The sequence below is a fragment of the Anneissia japonica genome, unplaced genomic scaffold, assembly GCF_011630105.1.
Source record: "Anneissia japonica isolate Jap-2015-1 unplaced genomic scaffold, ASM1163010v1 scaffold287726_len2788222_cov184, whole genome shotgun sequence".
NCBI lineage: Eukaryota > Metazoa > Echinodermata > Crinoidea > Comatulida > Comatulidae > Anneissia > Anneissia japonica.
In genome coordinates this window covers 316,299-334,219 of record NW_022705125.1, presented here as the reverse complement: position 1 = coordinate 334,219, position 17,921 = coordinate 316,299, and the positions used below count along the sequence as shown (strand labels likewise).

Sequence of the window (17,921 nt, the reverse complement as noted above, 5' to 3'; positions counted from 1 at the left end):
CCCTAAGACACTAAGTGTAGTAAAAGGCTGATTGAAAAACCTCAACAAACAGCATGCAGGGCAATGATAAACAAGGAACGAACAATTTTCAACTCAAACATTTAAAATCAGATCTCGGAACACAGAAATGAAGTTGGGGAAATAGCTAGAGGGCGTCGTTATACGTGAAGTGTACGCAATGAATATTAATATTCCGAGTGGCTAGATAAATACATTACACAGTTTTGAACAATATGTGGTATAAAACAAGTCTATACATAAGCTTACTTAGAGACCATTTCACTCAAAAGTGACACAACAATAAATGAAATTTTGATAAAAACATTATTAGCATAATAATGGCACTTATTAAATTAATTAATAACAAAAAAGCAAGTTTAATCAAAAGTAAATCAGACAGTTTTAGCTTCAGTCTCGGACAATCAGAAGCTCTTACTATTGAGAGAGTATTTCTTGTTCTCGTAGTATTACATCCGACAAATTATAATAATAATTTATTAATCTAAATTGCGCAAATTCTCTTAAAATATGTTAAATTGCGTATTACCGTAAAAATAGACAAGAATGCTAATTTACAATATAAAAATACAAAGTATAAAACAGCAAGTACGTACTTAACTCGCCAATTGCAATATGTTTATGAGGCTTATGGAATGAAGCCGTGTATGATTGTTAGAAAAAAAATCCTGTTGTGGCACGGTATTGGTGTCAGGATCTGCTCGGCGGAGGGGCTGAAGGTCCGACGGTGTAGGCTATACGAGCGAAGCGGGCACTTTGACTGAGTGCCGCTTAGGGCGCCCGATAGGTGTCCAGAGGCATTAAACACGAATATTTGACAAATTTTGGCGAATTGATATTAGTTTTTTAATAGGCGTCAGGCTGATGTAAGCCTATGTCAGTGGCGGAGTTCCATTATGTTCGTAGGAGGAAATAACTTAAAGTAATCTACTAATGCTTGGGGGGGGGGGAGGCGGGAGCCGCCCAGGGACACCGGACGTCACACATTCTCTAGAGGATTAGATGACCAATTTACTAGATTTCTGAGAAGAAAATCTGACAAAGTTAATGCTGTATGAATTTGAAAAAAAAATAAATGAATGGTTTATCAACTCTAAATTACAAAACATGGAAAAAGGACAAACCATTTTGTACTTACGTATTTAGGCTTAAGTGCAGTTCATTCGTAATGATTGTGTTAAGTTTTAACCACAGTGATTGTTAATCTTTTTAACCGACTGAACTAACATTTGAAACGAAACCAATTATCAAACAGACGTTTTAACGTTTATTATTATGTTACTGTCAATGGCCTTGCCAGCTATTGGGACAGTTGGGACAGTCCCACTCAATTTTTCTAAAGGGTCCACAAAGAATGGGTCCACATTATGTAATTTAATGCATAAAATGGGTTCACTTTTTTGAAGAATGAGTCCAGATTTCTCATATTTTTAGGCTAAATTGGGTAAAAATGTAAGAAAATGGGTCCAGATTTTTCATATTTTTGCATAAAATGGGTCTACATCGTTTTAATTTACGTGTCAAGTGGGTCCACCCTGATTTTATTTTCCGGCACTTTTGAAAATTCTGGTTACGGCATTGGTTACTGTGAATTTTCTCACTGAGATTTGAAATTACCAACCAATATTTTGGTAAGGAAGGCATTCCCCTCACACCCATGGAATCTGCGAAACTGATTGTAGTATGATTTCGTGTAACTTTTGTGTTGTCCAAACAACTTCCTAATGGCAGGCCTAAATCAATATATTTTGTAACAAATTACTAGAGTAGAAACAAAGTTTATTGGACGTCAGCAGAAAAATGACATCCCTCATTGTCATTCTGTTGAGAACTCAAAGACATTCCGGACCGTACAACATCGAATCCATCAGTCAATATTTTTTTAACATGGTAATCTCTTAAGGGTTGTGGCGCAACTTTAAGTTGTAGCGATTCGGCTCTATGTTTCAGAAGCACAACTTTCTGATAGTCATAACTTACAATAAAATGGCAATTTATTTTATTTTATTACTTTTGTGATGGCATACAAATACACTGTAAAAACAGCGTGGGGGATTTAAACACAAAGCTCCACGCAATAATCTTGTCCTGTTTTTAGTGACACGTTTAAAAGCTAAAATTGTTTAGATATAGCTTAATGTATTTAAGATCTTGGCGTGTTTAGCATTAAATGTGCTTAGGTATTCGACATCATATCAAATACCTTAGCACATTTAATGCTAAAAAATGTCAGAAACCTAAACACATTAGGCATGGCCTACACACGTTTAGCTTTTAAACGTGTCACCAAAGACGAGACAACATTGAAATGCTCCACGCTGTTTTTATAGTGTAGCTCATTGAAGAAGATATGTTTAGTCTAAACGAAAATAAAAGTGTGATGTAAATTATTTTGTTTATTACATTTTAAAATTTTCGACAAGATCTACCCTTTCCTTCGGGTGGCGGATTCACCGACGAGGGTATATATACCCCCCCCCCACCCTTAGCCGGCCCTCTCAGCATTCCACTTTAACAATACTTTTTATGTACTGTTAATTTAATTTGATTTGAGAGTTTCAAGTTTGTTATGCATTATGAGAACTCTTTGGTCGCCTCTGCCAGTCAGATGTTTGTCTATGAATATTATAGAAAAACATGCAATAATTGAATGTGTACATACTGTTAAAACTGTTTATCAATATTGTCTTACAGAATTAGTGCTTCACACAAAATAGATGACACTTTTCAGGGTTTTATGTATTTTCAAAATTTTAATGATGCTTTAATCTGTGTTATGCATTTGTCATGTTTTTGTATTTTGTATTTTGTATTTTATATGATATGTGATATTATTTAGTCAATAATATGATTAGATGAATATCGTAATAACTAGATAGGGCAGATAAATCTTAAGGCAGCATTCCACTTTTACAATACTTTTATAACAGAATAGTTTTATAGTTTATAAGATAAGTATATTATATTTCTTAATACAATATAAGATAAAAGCTTGAAACATCAGTTGGCCAGTGCAGTATGTTATATATAATAATATATATAATATATATATATATTATATATAATAATATCTATGTAGGTATGAATATAGGACTATATATATGTATATATAGGCCTATATATTATATATATACACACACACATATATATATATATATATATATATATATATATATACATTTGATCTGACTTAGTAATTTGTTAAAAGATTGTATATTTTTTCATATTAGCAATACTGCCAGCAATTTTAGCAAATTAAAGCTGACTAAATGTAAATGTTAATTAAGAATCTCTAAAATACGCCTACTACTAATATGAAGTTTTCGCAAGCTAGGAAAACGATACCGTACTGAACGTCATCAACTTTTTAGACAACCTCGCCTACTGTAGGATATTTGTAACAACGTAGACGATTCATGCCTTTTGCATGAATCAAGGATCATATTCAGCTCATACAGCAATTTTCAAGAATGTTTTAGGCAGGAATAACGATAATGATAATGACGTATTCGTATTCGTTATCGTGTTCATAGGTTGCGAAAACTCCCTACTACTATTTCTACTACTCTCTAATGCTATATTTCCGGCCTACAGTATGCTACAAGACCTACTAATACTATTGGGGCCTATACAGTACTTGAAATTCTCAGGAAATGAATACAACACGGTAATGAGGAAATAACGGGGGAGGAATACTTCTTAACACATTCCAACAGAAAACGTACCTTGGACATAATGATTGAAATTTTAGAGCCCCTTTAGTCATATTATGCCGTAGGCCTACGAGTTAGACTCGAAAAAGACAATGTTAATAAAGAATATGGAATTTTACTGATAATTGTGTAGGCCCTATAGTGGAACAGAATTGAATTCCTCATTCTACTGTTAATACTGTCACTGGGCTTTTATGCACAAATCTAAGCAAAACCTAAGTCTATCATTCTCAATCACTCCATTACTGTTTCGATATTATAATATGACACAGAAATAGCGCTGTAGATTGAAACAGCTTTTAATGAAGATGTGCAAAAACTGAGCTGGACCTCTGTTTTAGCCATTTTACAGCACAACTCTGAGAAAGAATATTTCATGTTCTGTCGTATTATTGATAATGTTGATATAATATATGTCTTTTTCAAAATTCAATATAGACTTTTAATAGCTGGTTTAATAAAGCGTTGCAAAATATATCAAATTCTGTGTCACATCGTTTCATTTTAAATGTTTTATCGATTGTCCCTTGAAAATGACAAAAAAAAAATCATAAAAATATTTATATATTAATATACTTGCTCACTTTGAAGTGACACTAAATTATTACGGTAACTTGAGCATAACATTATTTAATTTTCAAAAATGTGTACCCTGGTTTTCAAACTGGATACATAGGCCTAATAAAACACTTCCAGTGACCGGATGAAAGTGTTTATATCTGTTTTGCTGTAACATTGTTAGTAAAAAAATAAATAAATACACTAACTTCTATGTTCAAGTTGATAACTTGTATGTTACTTCAAAATGGGCAAGTTAACTTCAATGATATATTTTAATGATTTCTTAGGTATTTTGCATAGGACATATATCTCAAGTTGAGATGTGTTCGATGGCTGATTTTAATGAGCTGATCTATTGTTATATTATTTTTGTTATTGTTATTGTTCATATTATTATTACTATTGTTATTATTGTTATAATCATCATCATTTATTATTATTTATAAATCAATTGTTTGGTCAGGTTTGTCAAACCTGTGGCAGTTACCATGGGAACTATGATGTCTTGCCGTTGAACAAGGCCACTACTGTACAGTACTACCGTCCGGGAATGGTACCGCATAACACCTTGACCTTGCTGTGATACGATAGTACACTGTCCTACCACTAAAAAAAACACCTATGGAACACCACAGATATGATTACATATACGTGGTTTGCCTACACGTACGTCAGTTTGGGTTTCCGATGCTCGCGTATTTCGTTCAATTAAATTATATCTGATACTACTATTAGGCCCCGTAAAAAAAATTGTTAGTTTATCAGCCTATCCCAGCATAAAAACTGATGAGGGAGGGAGGTTTTTTTTTTTCGTTTTTTTCCCCAACCGTCCCACCGGCGTTCGCTGGTGCATTTGGTTGAGGACAAACACATAAAAAGAACGGACTCAAATTTACTAAGAAACACAGGCGTAGATCCCGGGGGGGGTGGATGGGGAATATATCCCCCCAATATTTGACAAGGGGGGATGGTCCATTGCATCATCCCCCCAATATTTTGACTATGTATTGGATAAAATGGAGCTTTACACACTTCAAAAGACTGTCACAGAAATAAGTTGCACTGTCTTATGCGCTTACAAAGATGAAAATTAGCATAATGTATTAATGTTGATAACAAAATTATTTTATCTGGTACCAATCTAAGCTCTTCTTATGTTAGATGTGCTTGCAAATAGAGCCACATTTCACACTGAAGGGTGTGTACGACATCACTAATGTTATGTCAATTCCAAGAATGTTTAACGTTATATCGGTTGATGAGGAATTTATTGATTAGGCCTATAATAGCAAATTGCATCAATTTATTTTGCTAAAACAAGGTTTCCAGCTTCAGAGGGGGCACATCCCCTGTCCGCACAAGGGCACACATTTGCGCTAACACCAGGCGCGTAACAGGGGTCTTGGGTCAGAGTGGGTATTTATTTTTTTTATTTTTTTTTTCAACCATCTTTAAAGAGGGTAGCCCTTCTAGTTTAGCCCAGTAGGTTAACTGATATTCAGGGGCCCTCTTTAATAAAATTAAAGAACAGTACAAACCACATCATTACAACATAATAATAATAATAATAATAATAATAATAATAATAATAATAATAATAATAATAATAATAATAATAATAATAATAATAATAACAATAACAATAACAATAATAATAACAATAACAATAACAATAATAATAATAATAATAATAATAATAGACCAATAAACAACCTAATAATGCCTATTAAAAATGATAATAGTCCTAGGCTTGATAATAATATTATATACCGTACGTTAAAATTGATATTGATAGCCTTAATGATAATGATATAAACAATAATAACAATAATATTTATTATGTTATAGGCAGATATACTCGTATATAAAGAATAATAAACGCTCATAGGCCTAATAAAACTGAAACATTTGTTATATTAAAGGCATCGTTAATAATTAGGGTAACCATAATTAATAATCATTAACATGAAAATCTATTACCATTCTTATTAATATGATTGTACAATACGAAAATAATTATGCCTATTATGTTTTGCTTAAACGAGTTTTAAAGAACACAAGTAGCCTGTACAAGAGGAAATGATTCAGTAAATTTAAACATGAGAGGAAGCTAAATCCCCGCGCTGTGGTGACGTCACGATGACCTCGGCAAAACAATTAGGGGCTGCGCATACAACATATTGTAATCTACGTAAATGATTTATCTGTCATGAAAGTGATCGAAGCATTGGGTTACAAATATTGTACATCGACAACAAGTTCACTGAAGTCAAATTGAATTAGGGACATAGGCCTACAATAATATCTGATCTTTCTATTACTGTATGTTTATATATGGGCAGATGGTAATACACATTTGAATGTGAAGCTGATCATGAGGGCCCCCTCAATACACAGTAAAACAAAATAAAAGGGAGTATTAAACTAATTAATTTACAGAAAAATAAATAACAACCTTTCAATTCAAAATTTACATAAAGAATTAATTCAAAATTATATTTAAAAAAAACTCAATATATTATAAAAATTAAAATTAAATTACAAATAAAGATGTAAATGAATTGAGCATGATTAAAAAACAATTAAAGTAGATAAAAGAGACATTAAGACAACAAAGAAAGAAAAAAAAGTTGAGAATAAAGTAGCCCAAATCAAATAATCAAATAAATTAAAAATAGAAATTTTATTCTTAAGTTTAACACTGGAATCCCTTTTCTCTTTTTTAGAATGTTCGAATGATAACATTTTTAATTATTTATTTGGCATTTTAGAGTCGCAATAAAAAACATCGCAGAATTCCAAGGGTTAAGAAAAAAAATACCAGCATAAATCCAAACTCTAACAAATGCCCAACTTTCTAAAAAGTAGGCCTACGGTCCGGTTCTTGATTTCGAAATCTTTAAACACTCCTGTTTAGAGGGTCAAAATGAATGTATTTTCTACCAAATTGATATGATCATATGCTTCAAGTTTTGAAAGATAGACAGGCTTACCTTTAACTTGATTTTATTCTATTGGTTATATTTTAACCAACCAATGTTTGACGTGAGTGGGGTTGTTAATTAACCCCAAATCTAGGCCTAGTATAAAACATAAAAATGAAGAACGACCGACCCTGATACAAATTGTTACCAAGTTACTGAACTTGAGACATTAAGCTTTGCCTGCCTACTTTTAACTTTAAAATTAAGTGAACTACAGTATATATTGGAATCTGCTATACACAGAGGTCCTGAATACGTTCATTACTAGTTAATAATTAAATATACAATCATGTAAGGTGAGTTTTTATAAACCCTGAATATAAATTCACACCAAATAATGGTGGTCAAGTTAAGACACCCTATAATAATAAAACACACTTAGTTTAAACTCATTTTTAGAATGAGATTAAAAACATTAAAACATTCTGTGGGTCCGGAATGGCAACCATTAAGACACAATTCAATCTGTTATAATATAACTGTTCTTTTGTTATAGACAACAGTTTCTGTGGTGGACATTGGCGGGGCAAGTGGGGGGGACAGGGGGTTAAGTTCCCACCGGACAGGTCAATTCCCCTCCCCACTTCGGACAGAGCTCGTCGGGCAGTCAGACCATAAAACATTTTTAAAAAATAGGCCCACACCAAGCCAACACACTGTCACAGTCTGAGAGTGCCATCTCTGGCCATCCAGAGGTTGCTATTCTTAATAAAAAAACAAATCTCATTTGAGAGGGGGGACCCCCCCCCACTCTCAACCCCTTCCGCCAGCTTGGGCCTACGGAGCTCAAGTCTCCCTGTCGGACAGTTTAGCGCCCCTCCCCCTCCCCCAAAAAATATATCTAGAGCCGCTACTGATAGTGGATTTGCTGTCTCTTATACACATCTAGATGTGTATAAGAGACAGGCTTAGCGCCCCTCCCCCTCCCCCAAAAAATATATCTAGAGCCGCTACTGATAGTGGAAAACAGGGTGGTTACACCCCTTTTCCCCCAATTTTTATGTATTCAAAAATTTGCATTCATTAACCTCTCATGAGGTTTTCGTCAAATATGCTTTTAGTGTTCTCAGTTGTACAACATATCCGATTTTTCTAATCCGGAGCCTGTCTTTAAAGCGAGTCGAGTCTGACAGTATCGGTGTATAAAAGGCTTAAAGTTTGTGACAAGGTCTGTGCTATATAAGCGTATCTCAAATAAGGCCGATAAGATGATGTATATATTTGCTGACAAAATCAATTTTGTGAACCATTCAATTATTTATTGTTTGTTATTCATATATAAATTCTAAATACGTATCTTACGCCTTGCTAACCATTGCTAAAACAAGCATTTTCTTTTCCAAAGCTTTGTATACACAAGTCTGAGCATGATTGGTGGATAATGACATCATCACATGAAACGAAACGTGATTGGTTGCTATGCATTACATTGAAGCTAAATTTAGAAGAAATTGCACAATATAGTGCAAGATTCACGACCGATCGCCATTGCTAATACGATCGGCAAGGGAAACGCTGCAGCTACTACGAGCTGGAAAATACGGTAGAGACCGCAATATTCGGCAAACACGACAGGCAATTGTCTGCTGTGTTTGAAAGCGACACTAGAGGTAAATATTAATACAAATTTTATATAGATTAATGCTATGTAGACCTACCATAGCTACAAATCAGGTACTGTACGTGTTTCTAGGCCTAGCTAGGCAGGCAAATTTCATACTTACTGCCAGCCGTGTTTGGGTGGTGCGGCAGGTAAGTGGACCGTTGGGGCGTTGTATCTGATAGCAGCCTACCTGTACGTCAACCGAAACTTGTACATGACATTGATAGTCTACTGCAGTGAATTATTATGAAAATTGAATTATATTAAAATTAATATCTATTTTTTTTTTTATTAAATTGAGCCCCACCCTACTTGTAGGATTATGTCTATATAATGTGCATATATGATTAAAACTTTCGTGATTGAATAATTGAATTTTGTATATCTTTTTTGTAGGTTAACAGAGAACAACACGTCGGTTGTTTCTCACCCACACGAGCACGTTAACTTTACCACGGAGGGTTTGAATACCGAAATAATTTCAGAAACGTCAGAATGCATCTTTCAAAAAACATGTCAGGAAACCAAATCGAAGTATCTTGCTTGCACCGTAAAAGCGATCGGAAGCCTAGCCCTCCCTGGCTCTTTAGAAGAGATGATCTCTTCTTTGGATGTACCAGGGTGGGTGAAGGCAACTCCCACTACAGAACGCTTGGTTCTGCCACACGGTCGAGTATTTAACCAAGGTAAGTTAATGTTCTTCTGTAGTACATTAATTATCTGAATGTTACTATGAAAGTTTGTGTCTCTGGGTGTGGTTATGTAAAGTTCTAAAGAATTTATAATGTCATTCTAATAGATGACCCCGACCTGTCTACCTTCGGCCTAGCTGACAGTCTGGCAGAGTCGGACTACCCTCCAGCAACTAGTGATGACATCAAGGATTTGTTTCCGGAACTTGAAGGCCTGCTTGAGCTAAACCCAGAAGATTTCTCATTCAACCTCCAAAACAAAGTAGATGAAGTCTGCCAACCACAGAGTCCATCTCCATATGGCAGTGAGGTTGAGCTTAGCCCAACAGAGCCTATCAATGGCATGGAACATTTCTTTGACTCCTACATGGACATATCAGACCTGCTCAGTTCAATCACAAATGTAAGTACTCTAAATATATTTGTTAATCGTATTTACCTGTATATTCCAACACAGTATATCTAGTTGCTATCTTTAGTTTACCACCCCTGGCAAAAGATTGTACGAAATTCCAAAAAAGCCTATTGGATAACTGGCAGTTGCATTCATTTTTAGTTTTTGTCAGGTAGTCTTATATAACCAATGAAATGCCAAGAAAATGATGTAATAGTTCAGCTTCTTTCTGATTGGCTAATATATTTTCAGAGGAATCATTGCACAATCATTGCAACAGTCCTGTTACAATGCAGTATATGTAGTGCAGTAGTCTCTTTTAATGCTGATGCAACCTTAGTCAAAGGTCAATTATTGCACCATACCTAGAAATAGTGGATTTATTATTGTATTATCTTTAGTATTAATGGTAAAAACTTAATGTAAAATGCATACATCAATGAAATTCAAAATGGTACATGGTAGGATATGGTATGACCAAATTGTTTTTTCTCGAGTTTTAGAATATTTTTAATAGCATTATTTTAATATTGGGTTTAACTATAAAAATGCATAAACACTAACTTACGTTTTTGCTTAGATTGGTTATCATTTTTTTTGTAATAATAAGTTAGCAAAATAAAATTTTCCAAACTTTCTCTCATTAGAAAATCCTAATTTATCCTTTATTTAAATGAGCAATTAACTGATTTTTAGTTCTTTTAGTCACCATGTCTTTAATTATAACAATTTTTTAAAATTTATAAATTATTAAATGTATTTTGACAATTTTTACAGGAGGAGGTTAGTCCAACTTTAGCAGAGACTGTACCAAGCGAAGCCGCAGAATTGACAGAAAATGACATACCTATTTTAACATCAACGATTGTTGATACGGAGGCCGGTTCCTCCCTTATATCCAACATCGGCTCTCCCAATGCAGACCAAAACGTTTGTCGCAAACGCCATTTTACATCATCATCAACTACAACTGACGATGAAATTGATGAGGGAGACAGCAACTATTTCAAATATCGCAAGAGGCGCGACAAGAACAACATAGCATCAAGGCGTAGCCGAGAGAATCGCAAGCTCAAAGAGAAAGATATGGAGGAGAAGGCCGAGTTCTTGGTAACCGAAAACGAACGTCTAAAGAAGAAAATTGAAGAAATGACTCGGCTTGCTACAGAGATGCGTGCCAGGCTCGTTGAAAGCATTGCTAAAAAGTAAATATTTTGGGATGTATTTTTTCAAATCACATTAAAATATCTTTGCTTTTTGGGATATATTTTATGTAAGAACAGCTGTACATAACCTACATTGGGTTAGCTTGTAAAAATGTGTATTATCCAGCTTAGAAATATAAATACTACTGTACGGTGAATTGGACATAAAGTTATTGGTTAAAAATGTTCTATTCATGTATACAGAATAGTCACACAAGAAATCAGGGCGTTTTTTAAACTTTTATCTGAAACTGTTGCTTGAATATTGATTTGTGTAGCCAGTAATAAAATATTGCAAAATAATTTAGGGAAACAATTGTTTAGTTTGCTATTCAGATAACCTTAGCAAAGTGTAAAGTCCAGTGTCATAAATAGTATATTTGTATATTGTAAAACTGCATGTGGATACCCTTAGTGAATTGTAAAAAATAATTGATGAAGATATCTTGGAGTATATTAATTATTATTCTTATTATAATAATAAATACGGATAATTTTAGTTCATTGTACAAAATAGAAGTACATTGGATTATGCTGCACTACTGTATGCTTTAAGTTAAGTTATACAGCAGTGTCAAAATTCATAAGAGTAGGGGAACCTCACTTGTTTTTGTTTTTAATAGTATTTTGTACTTAAGCTATGTTTAGTTTGTAAATATAACTGTCCTTACAGTAGTTTTAGACAGTTTTCCATTTTTTACATATGATCGATTATTTGTTTGGTATCATGAAATGGATAACTTGTAAAATACATGTTGATAACGTATGGAAAAAATAGTGCATAATAAATGTACATAAGAGTACTGTAAATAAAGCTCTAAATTGTGTGTATTTTTCTGTGGTGGTGAGTAACGAGATGTTTGTTGGTGATAATAGTCAAGAATATTGTTTTAATAACAAGTGTACATCCCAAGAAGAAATTGTCAAATTTAATGTTCTCTTACAGTTATTAGAATTCTGGCGCATGGCAATTAAGATACACAACCTCGCTAGATAATACCCCTTTTACACTTCCAAGCCAAAAGAAACACCGTTGTGAAACAGGAGCCACACCCCATATCGCACCCATTTACACTATAATACACAGTTCTATCTTATGGGATCTGCACAGTTGTGCTGATCACTGCCCTCTATGGACATTTTTGCTGGAAACTTCGGTTTTTCGTTCAATACTCCGTGCTCGTTCACGAGTGGCAGTGCAATGAATTAATAACGATAGATATTACGGTACTATTAAACAATCAAGTAGTACTCTGTAGTAGTACAGTACTACTAGGCCTATCAGCCTAGTATTAGGGTCTAAAACAGAGTAGACCAAGGCAACTTGCGTGTATAATGGTCTTGAGTAATTAGTAAAGCGTAGTTTTCATACAATCGCTCAACGCTATTGTTGACAGATTTCGGTGACGCTGATTTGTCGGTCGAATCGGAGAGCCTTCCCGATTGCGTCGGGAACTGCTAGACAGTACAAAAATTGCACTTAAAATACTGTAGCGATTGTATGGAAACCAGGCTTAACAATGACCGTCTCTGCTGGTATCTTTCATCATTGTACGGATATTTTTGACTTATCAGGGGTCCAAATGCTGCCACGACTTATAATAAACAAGGAGAACCAGGTCTGACGAGAACCACACCAGCTCACAATCAAGCATAGTTTTGCGGAAAAACCTTAAAACATAGGCCTAATTTATTTGTACACTACAAAACCAACTTCTTTTTTCTAAACGAAAAATACAATCCAGAGAACTAAACATTATTTGCATTATGTTTATTATTTTGAACTACAGTACTGTTACGTTCAAAATATACAAATAATTATGTTATTAAAAAAACCGAAATTAATAGGCCTGTTTAACGAAAGTGGATCTAAGTTTACTTTACGCTACACCGGGTATCTCAGCTTCGTTGAGCTATGGTCACAACACCGGAGTTGTTGTCGTACACCCAATTACACTAAACAAAATCAGGTGTTTTAAGCCTTAAAGGGGTGTCTGGGGCAGGGGGAAACCCCAACAATGAAAGATTCAATAGGCTCAACCGATTTTAGAATCGTGTTCTGTAAAAATACTTTGTTTTAACTACAAGTTATGTCAACCTCTCTGACCAGCGTGGGTGGAGGGGTAGGGCCTACCAATAAGCTTCATGGCAGACCTACCCTACATATTGTGGCAAATGTTTTTGATGATTAAAACAAACAATAGTGAGGTACAGAAGCATTGCAAATAATATAAATTAATCCTGTTGACGTTTTTAACAGTTTGCGTAATAATTAAATACCACAGCGGCAAAGGTGACCAAGTGCATTGTGGGATACATGTACATGGTGGCAGGATATCCAGAGTCTATGTCAGATGGCGTTGTTAAAACTTTGTCCAAACTGTTAGAGAAACAAAATATATATGTTAGGCCAAAGGTTTACTGCGACACACTTTGAGCGAAAATATATGACTCTTATTCAAAGTAAAACATCCCACAAATGAAACTTTATATCCGACGTGCCATTACAAATACAGGCATGACATCGATCGTCCATTACTTTCGATGAATATAACTTTTTCTGCAGCCATTTAACTTAAAAATATGAATATTATTATATATACTTACTTCAAATCAGGAAGGAGTTCCAACTCAATCGGGAAGTGATCGCTGACATCCATCATCTAACGAAGTAAGCCATTTTTTATATTAAGAAAAAGATACAAATATGATATACTATCGTCCAAATAAAAAAAAATCCATATTTGAATTGCTTAATTTGTATATAATTTGTAAGCTATTAACTTAAAATTAAATATTTTAGTTTAAAAAGAAATATTCCCCTGTCAATTTCCCGACAGTTAAAATAATAATTTTTTGTATCTTTTTGCATAGATCCTTCAATTGGCTGGAAATCCATTTAAGGATTTTGTATTAAAATTTCTGTAAATTAGTGAAAATTACTTTTTTTTTAAATCTGTTTCTCATTGGAAGCTAAGGCCAAATAAAATAAATTGATTGTCTGCACTTCTTTTTTAAAAAGTGATAAATAGGGGCGGGTGGAAAAGTTTATTCATTTATTTATTTATTTATTTATTTAAATACTCATCAGATAGAATAAAAATAACCCACAGAGGCCTAGAAATATCTTACATCAGACAACAACTTTAGACTAATTTGTAGGGCATCTGGCAAAGCATAAAGATAAATTCACTCACATTTTTTTAATTTGTAAAGAAAAAAAGCTAAAAAAAAACTTTTTAAAGTTTTCCCGCCCCTATTTTTTCAGTGAGTTAGGGGCAAGTGGCGGAGGGCAAACAAACAATTTTTTGGCCTAATCATGTATTTAATCTTTTCAAATGAGCTATTGAAATTTTATAATAGATTTTGAGGTATTTTTCTGCCTTTTTAACCGTTAGACATCTTTTAATCTAACATTGTCAGTGGACATTTGAGGCTTGCGCCTCCTCTTGTTCATACTTGGCCTTATTTAAACCATTTACTATTTCTGATCATCAAAAATGCTAAGCTAAGAGAGAAAAGGTGAAGAAATCACCACAGTTCGTAAATCACCATAAGTACGTACTAAATCGTCACTGAGACCATACACCTCGTCAAAGTCAAACACCTTGACGCTGCCATTACGAATACCGTTATCGAGTTCGTCTCCCGCAGCGACAAATCTATAATGTAACATTGACAAGTATAAGCCTCGATAGATTATCAGAGGTTATTTATGCTACCCGATACCAGCTAACTTTAATTTAGGCGCACCCTATCCCAACACCAGGCAAAGTAGCCCTACCACTACTAAAATTATGAGCAAAGAACGGACACGACTTAGGATAGGATACGTACCTATCATAAGCACAGACAGTATTACTTGTTGTAGTGTCCACTCCATCGTCAATTAACCACTTAAATCTATCATCCGTGCGCAGACGAATTGTTGGCCATCGACTTACAGGGACGTAACTGCAGTCGGCATTCATATCACCAGCAAACAGAACATTCTGTAAGTAAAGGTGAGAACGAATGACACAGTCGGGTTTTGAAGACCTTAGAACCGGCTGGGGGTGCGGCGGTGCCCATGGTTAAAGTACTAAAATGACCTTTAAGTTTTCATAGAAATACGGATTTAGTTCTGCATTCTCAATTTTCAAACACCACAGGTCGTTTCGCACCGCCTTCTCCCCTTCTATTCTCAGGACAAAACTAGCCTACGCCCTGGTGATTGAGCAGTACACAGAGAGACAATTTTCTGCAAAGTGTAGCCTGTAAGCGTCAAACCTTTTTACATTATGTGTTAACCAATTTTTTTTCTTTTTTTTTCTTTTTTTTACATTATTGGTTATTGTAACATAGCCTACTGCGTTCTTTGGCGTGCACATGGACCATATTGTGCAAGGGACCAACGGCTTAAACTTTAAACGTGTCTTCCGAAATACGGTGCATTTTTTTTTATTGAGACAACTAAAATGTATAAATCTACTGACTGATTGATTTTATACAGTACCGGTACTTTCATTTCAGTCCTCCGTCTAAACTTCAAATGTATTGTAAGGAGAGCAGTGATTAGAATTAAACCAACGATTCAGCCTACAAACAGTAGCTCCATCAGTTTAGCCGACTGAGCTATACTGCCCATCCCATTGATCAAGCAGATATCACATCTCTTGGATATATTGTATTTTGTGTAACCGTAACATCAGATATGAAGAAGATTGATATTATGAATTCATATTTATAACGAAGTGTTATGAGCACGCCATAACTAGCAATAAAGTGTGGCTATTCCTGTACGATACCGGTACAGTTGCAATACGCACATTTATTTATTGGTTTTTTTTTATTCAATTTCTAAAATCAAAATTAAAAATTAAAACAAAAGCAAAGGCAACAGCCACCTTGAAATACATTCCTTTCCAAAACAAGAATAAGCTTATACAAATAAACAACATTTTTAAATCAAAAGGCCATTACAACAAATCATACATCAGCATTTTCAAATACATATGCAGAGAAATCCGGGTTTAAATATATTTCTTATAGTGTTAGGATTTCAAATTGCGCCCCTCTCTAGTGATTACCACAACATAATAGCCAATAACAACACAACACTACACAAAACACTTGTGTTATAAATATTATGTAGTAACTACGCGAATGCTACTTGTAAGATGGTATACAATTTATGCAGACCTACATTAAAAAAATAAATAGAAGCAACAGTTAGACTCACGTCAGTATTCCATCGGTTGAGAATATCGTCGTAGACTTCGACAAGACTGTCAATTTCAGATACAGCTTCCATCGGCTTTGTGTGTATTCCGACAATCACAAAATCTTTCACAACTACAGTAATTAGGCAATACATAAGAAATAGTGTTAATTTTAAACACTTCTTTGCTTCTGGTGATTCCCCATATATTAGGTCCCTCTAATATACCGTCTGGCAATATAATAATTGGTAATATAATTATTTACATTATTATAATTCACTTTTGTCAGTGAGAACGTTTACTTACTACTTATTTAATTGTTATGTTTATGTCTTTTTTCATACATACATTTCTGGTAATCTTAGGATAATTATCGAGATTGTGTCCATTTTTTGTATTTTTTTTTTTTTTGTTCGCCGTTTATGCATGGAATGAGCGCGAATGCACAAGCGATATTATTTTCGACTACAGTATAGTCTTACGTGTCGCATTAGACTGGAAGCGGACGATGAACGGTTCCCTCTCATATAAGTCATCACCAGACAACTCATCCCCATCGTCATACTCGTAGCTGTCTATTACTTCAACCTCATCTGACCTTAAAAAGAATGGAGAACGTGCTGAGATGCCACAATATCATCATTATCGTCATCATCATCATCATCGTCATTGTCATCATAGTCGTCATCATCATCGTCGTCATCATCCTCGTTATCATCTTCATCGTCGTCATCAGTCATCGTCGTCATCATCACCTTCGTCATCGCCATCATCATCATCATCGACGTCATCATCATCGTCGTCGTTATTATCGTTGTTGTTATTTTATTGTTATATTTTTCTTGTTATATTGTTGTTGTTATATTGCTGTTGTTATATTTCTGCTGTTATATTTCTGCTGTTGTTATATCATTGTGTGTTATGTTGCTGTGGTTGCTATGTTGTTGTTATGTTTTTGTGGTTGTTATATTGTTATGGTTGTTATTGCATGTTTATTGTGGTTGTTATGTTTGTTGTTGTGATTGTTATGTTGGTGTTCTGGTTGTTGTTATGGTGGTGGTTGTGGTAGTGGCTGTGGTTGTAATTATTATTCTTTTTGTTGCTATTGCTATTATTATAAGGAAAATCCGTCTATTAGGTCTATGTCGTAATTATGATTACCTGTAAATGAATGCATACTGCTCCTTGGATTTTTTACGACCAACACGTGAACCTATGACGTAATCATACGGATCATCTGCAACTCTTTAATAAAACAGAAATTAAATGGACCGATTTCTAGTCGATACCCTTTTTTTAATATGATTACATTTTTTTTTTTTTTTTGCAGAGTCTTACCTTAGTTTTTGTGTAGTTATTAGACTTTAATTCAAAAAAGTTTATTAACTGTGTTGACATGTCATGTAATATAGAAGGCCTCTTGAAGTCAGCTTTGTGTTGGAAGTGCTACCCTCTTATATTACAATAAATACATACCGCATATTATATGACGTAGCTACACTCGTATTATATACAACTACTTTGATTCTCTTTCCTTTTAACTATATGAC

At 34.3% G+C, this 17,921-nt stretch overlaps 2 protein-coding genes across 2 annotated transcripts in view; one reads left to right on the top strand and one right to left on the bottom strand.

Moving 5' to 3' along the window:
- Positions 1-8,728: 8,728 nt before the first annotated feature.
- LOC117105246 (thyrotroph embryonic factor-like) lies at positions 8,729-11,980 on the top strand. Its single transcript, XM_033246331.1, has 4 exons — positions 8,729-8,886; positions 9,276-9,565; positions 9,679-9,974; positions 10,743-11,980. The coding sequence occupies exons 2-4, from the start codon at positions 9,475-9,477 to the stop codon at positions 11,172-11,174; spliced, it is 819 nt and encodes a 272-aa protein (XP_033102222.1). The 5' UTR covers positions 8,729-8,886; positions 9,276-9,474; the 3' UTR covers positions 11,175-11,980.
- A 786-nt stretch (positions 11,981-12,766) lies between these two features.
- Positions 12,767-17,921, bottom strand: part of LOC117105310 (deoxyribonuclease-1-like) — a 12,611-nt gene continuing 7,456 nt past the window's right edge. The window contains exons 7-14 of the mRNA XM_033246428.1: positions 17,848-17,912; positions 17,533-17,616; positions 16,854-16,969; positions 16,392-16,504; positions 15,008-15,162; positions 14,736-14,832; positions 13,778-13,833; positions 12,767-13,550 (exon numbers count right to left, since the gene is read on the bottom strand). Coding sequence (XP_033102319.1) covers positions 13,424-13,550; positions 13,778-13,833; positions 14,736-14,832; positions 15,008-15,162; positions 16,392-16,504; positions 16,854-16,969; positions 17,533-17,616; positions 17,848-17,912 — 813 coding nt within the window. The 3' untranslated portion in view covers positions 12,767-13,423. The remainder of the gene's footprint in view (positions 13,551-13,777; positions 13,834-14,735; positions 14,833-15,007; positions 15,163-16,391; positions 16,505-16,853; positions 16,970-17,532; positions 17,617-17,847; positions 17,913-17,921) is intronic.

Bases quoted from the DNA above. Each gene is read 5' to 3' on its own strand.
- LOC117105246 (XM_033246331.1), top strand. From the start codon at position 9,475: ATGATCTCTTCTTTGGATGTACCAGGGTGGGTGAAGGCAACTCCCACT. The intron at 9,566-9,678 runs GTAAGTTAATGT...TCATTCTAATAG, and splicing joins CGGTCGAGTATTTAACCAAG to ATGACCCCGACCTGTCTACC. The intron at 9,975-10,742 runs GTAAGTACTCTA...CAATTTTTACAG, and splicing joins TGCTCAGTTCAATCACAAAT to GAGGAGGTTAGTCCAACTTT.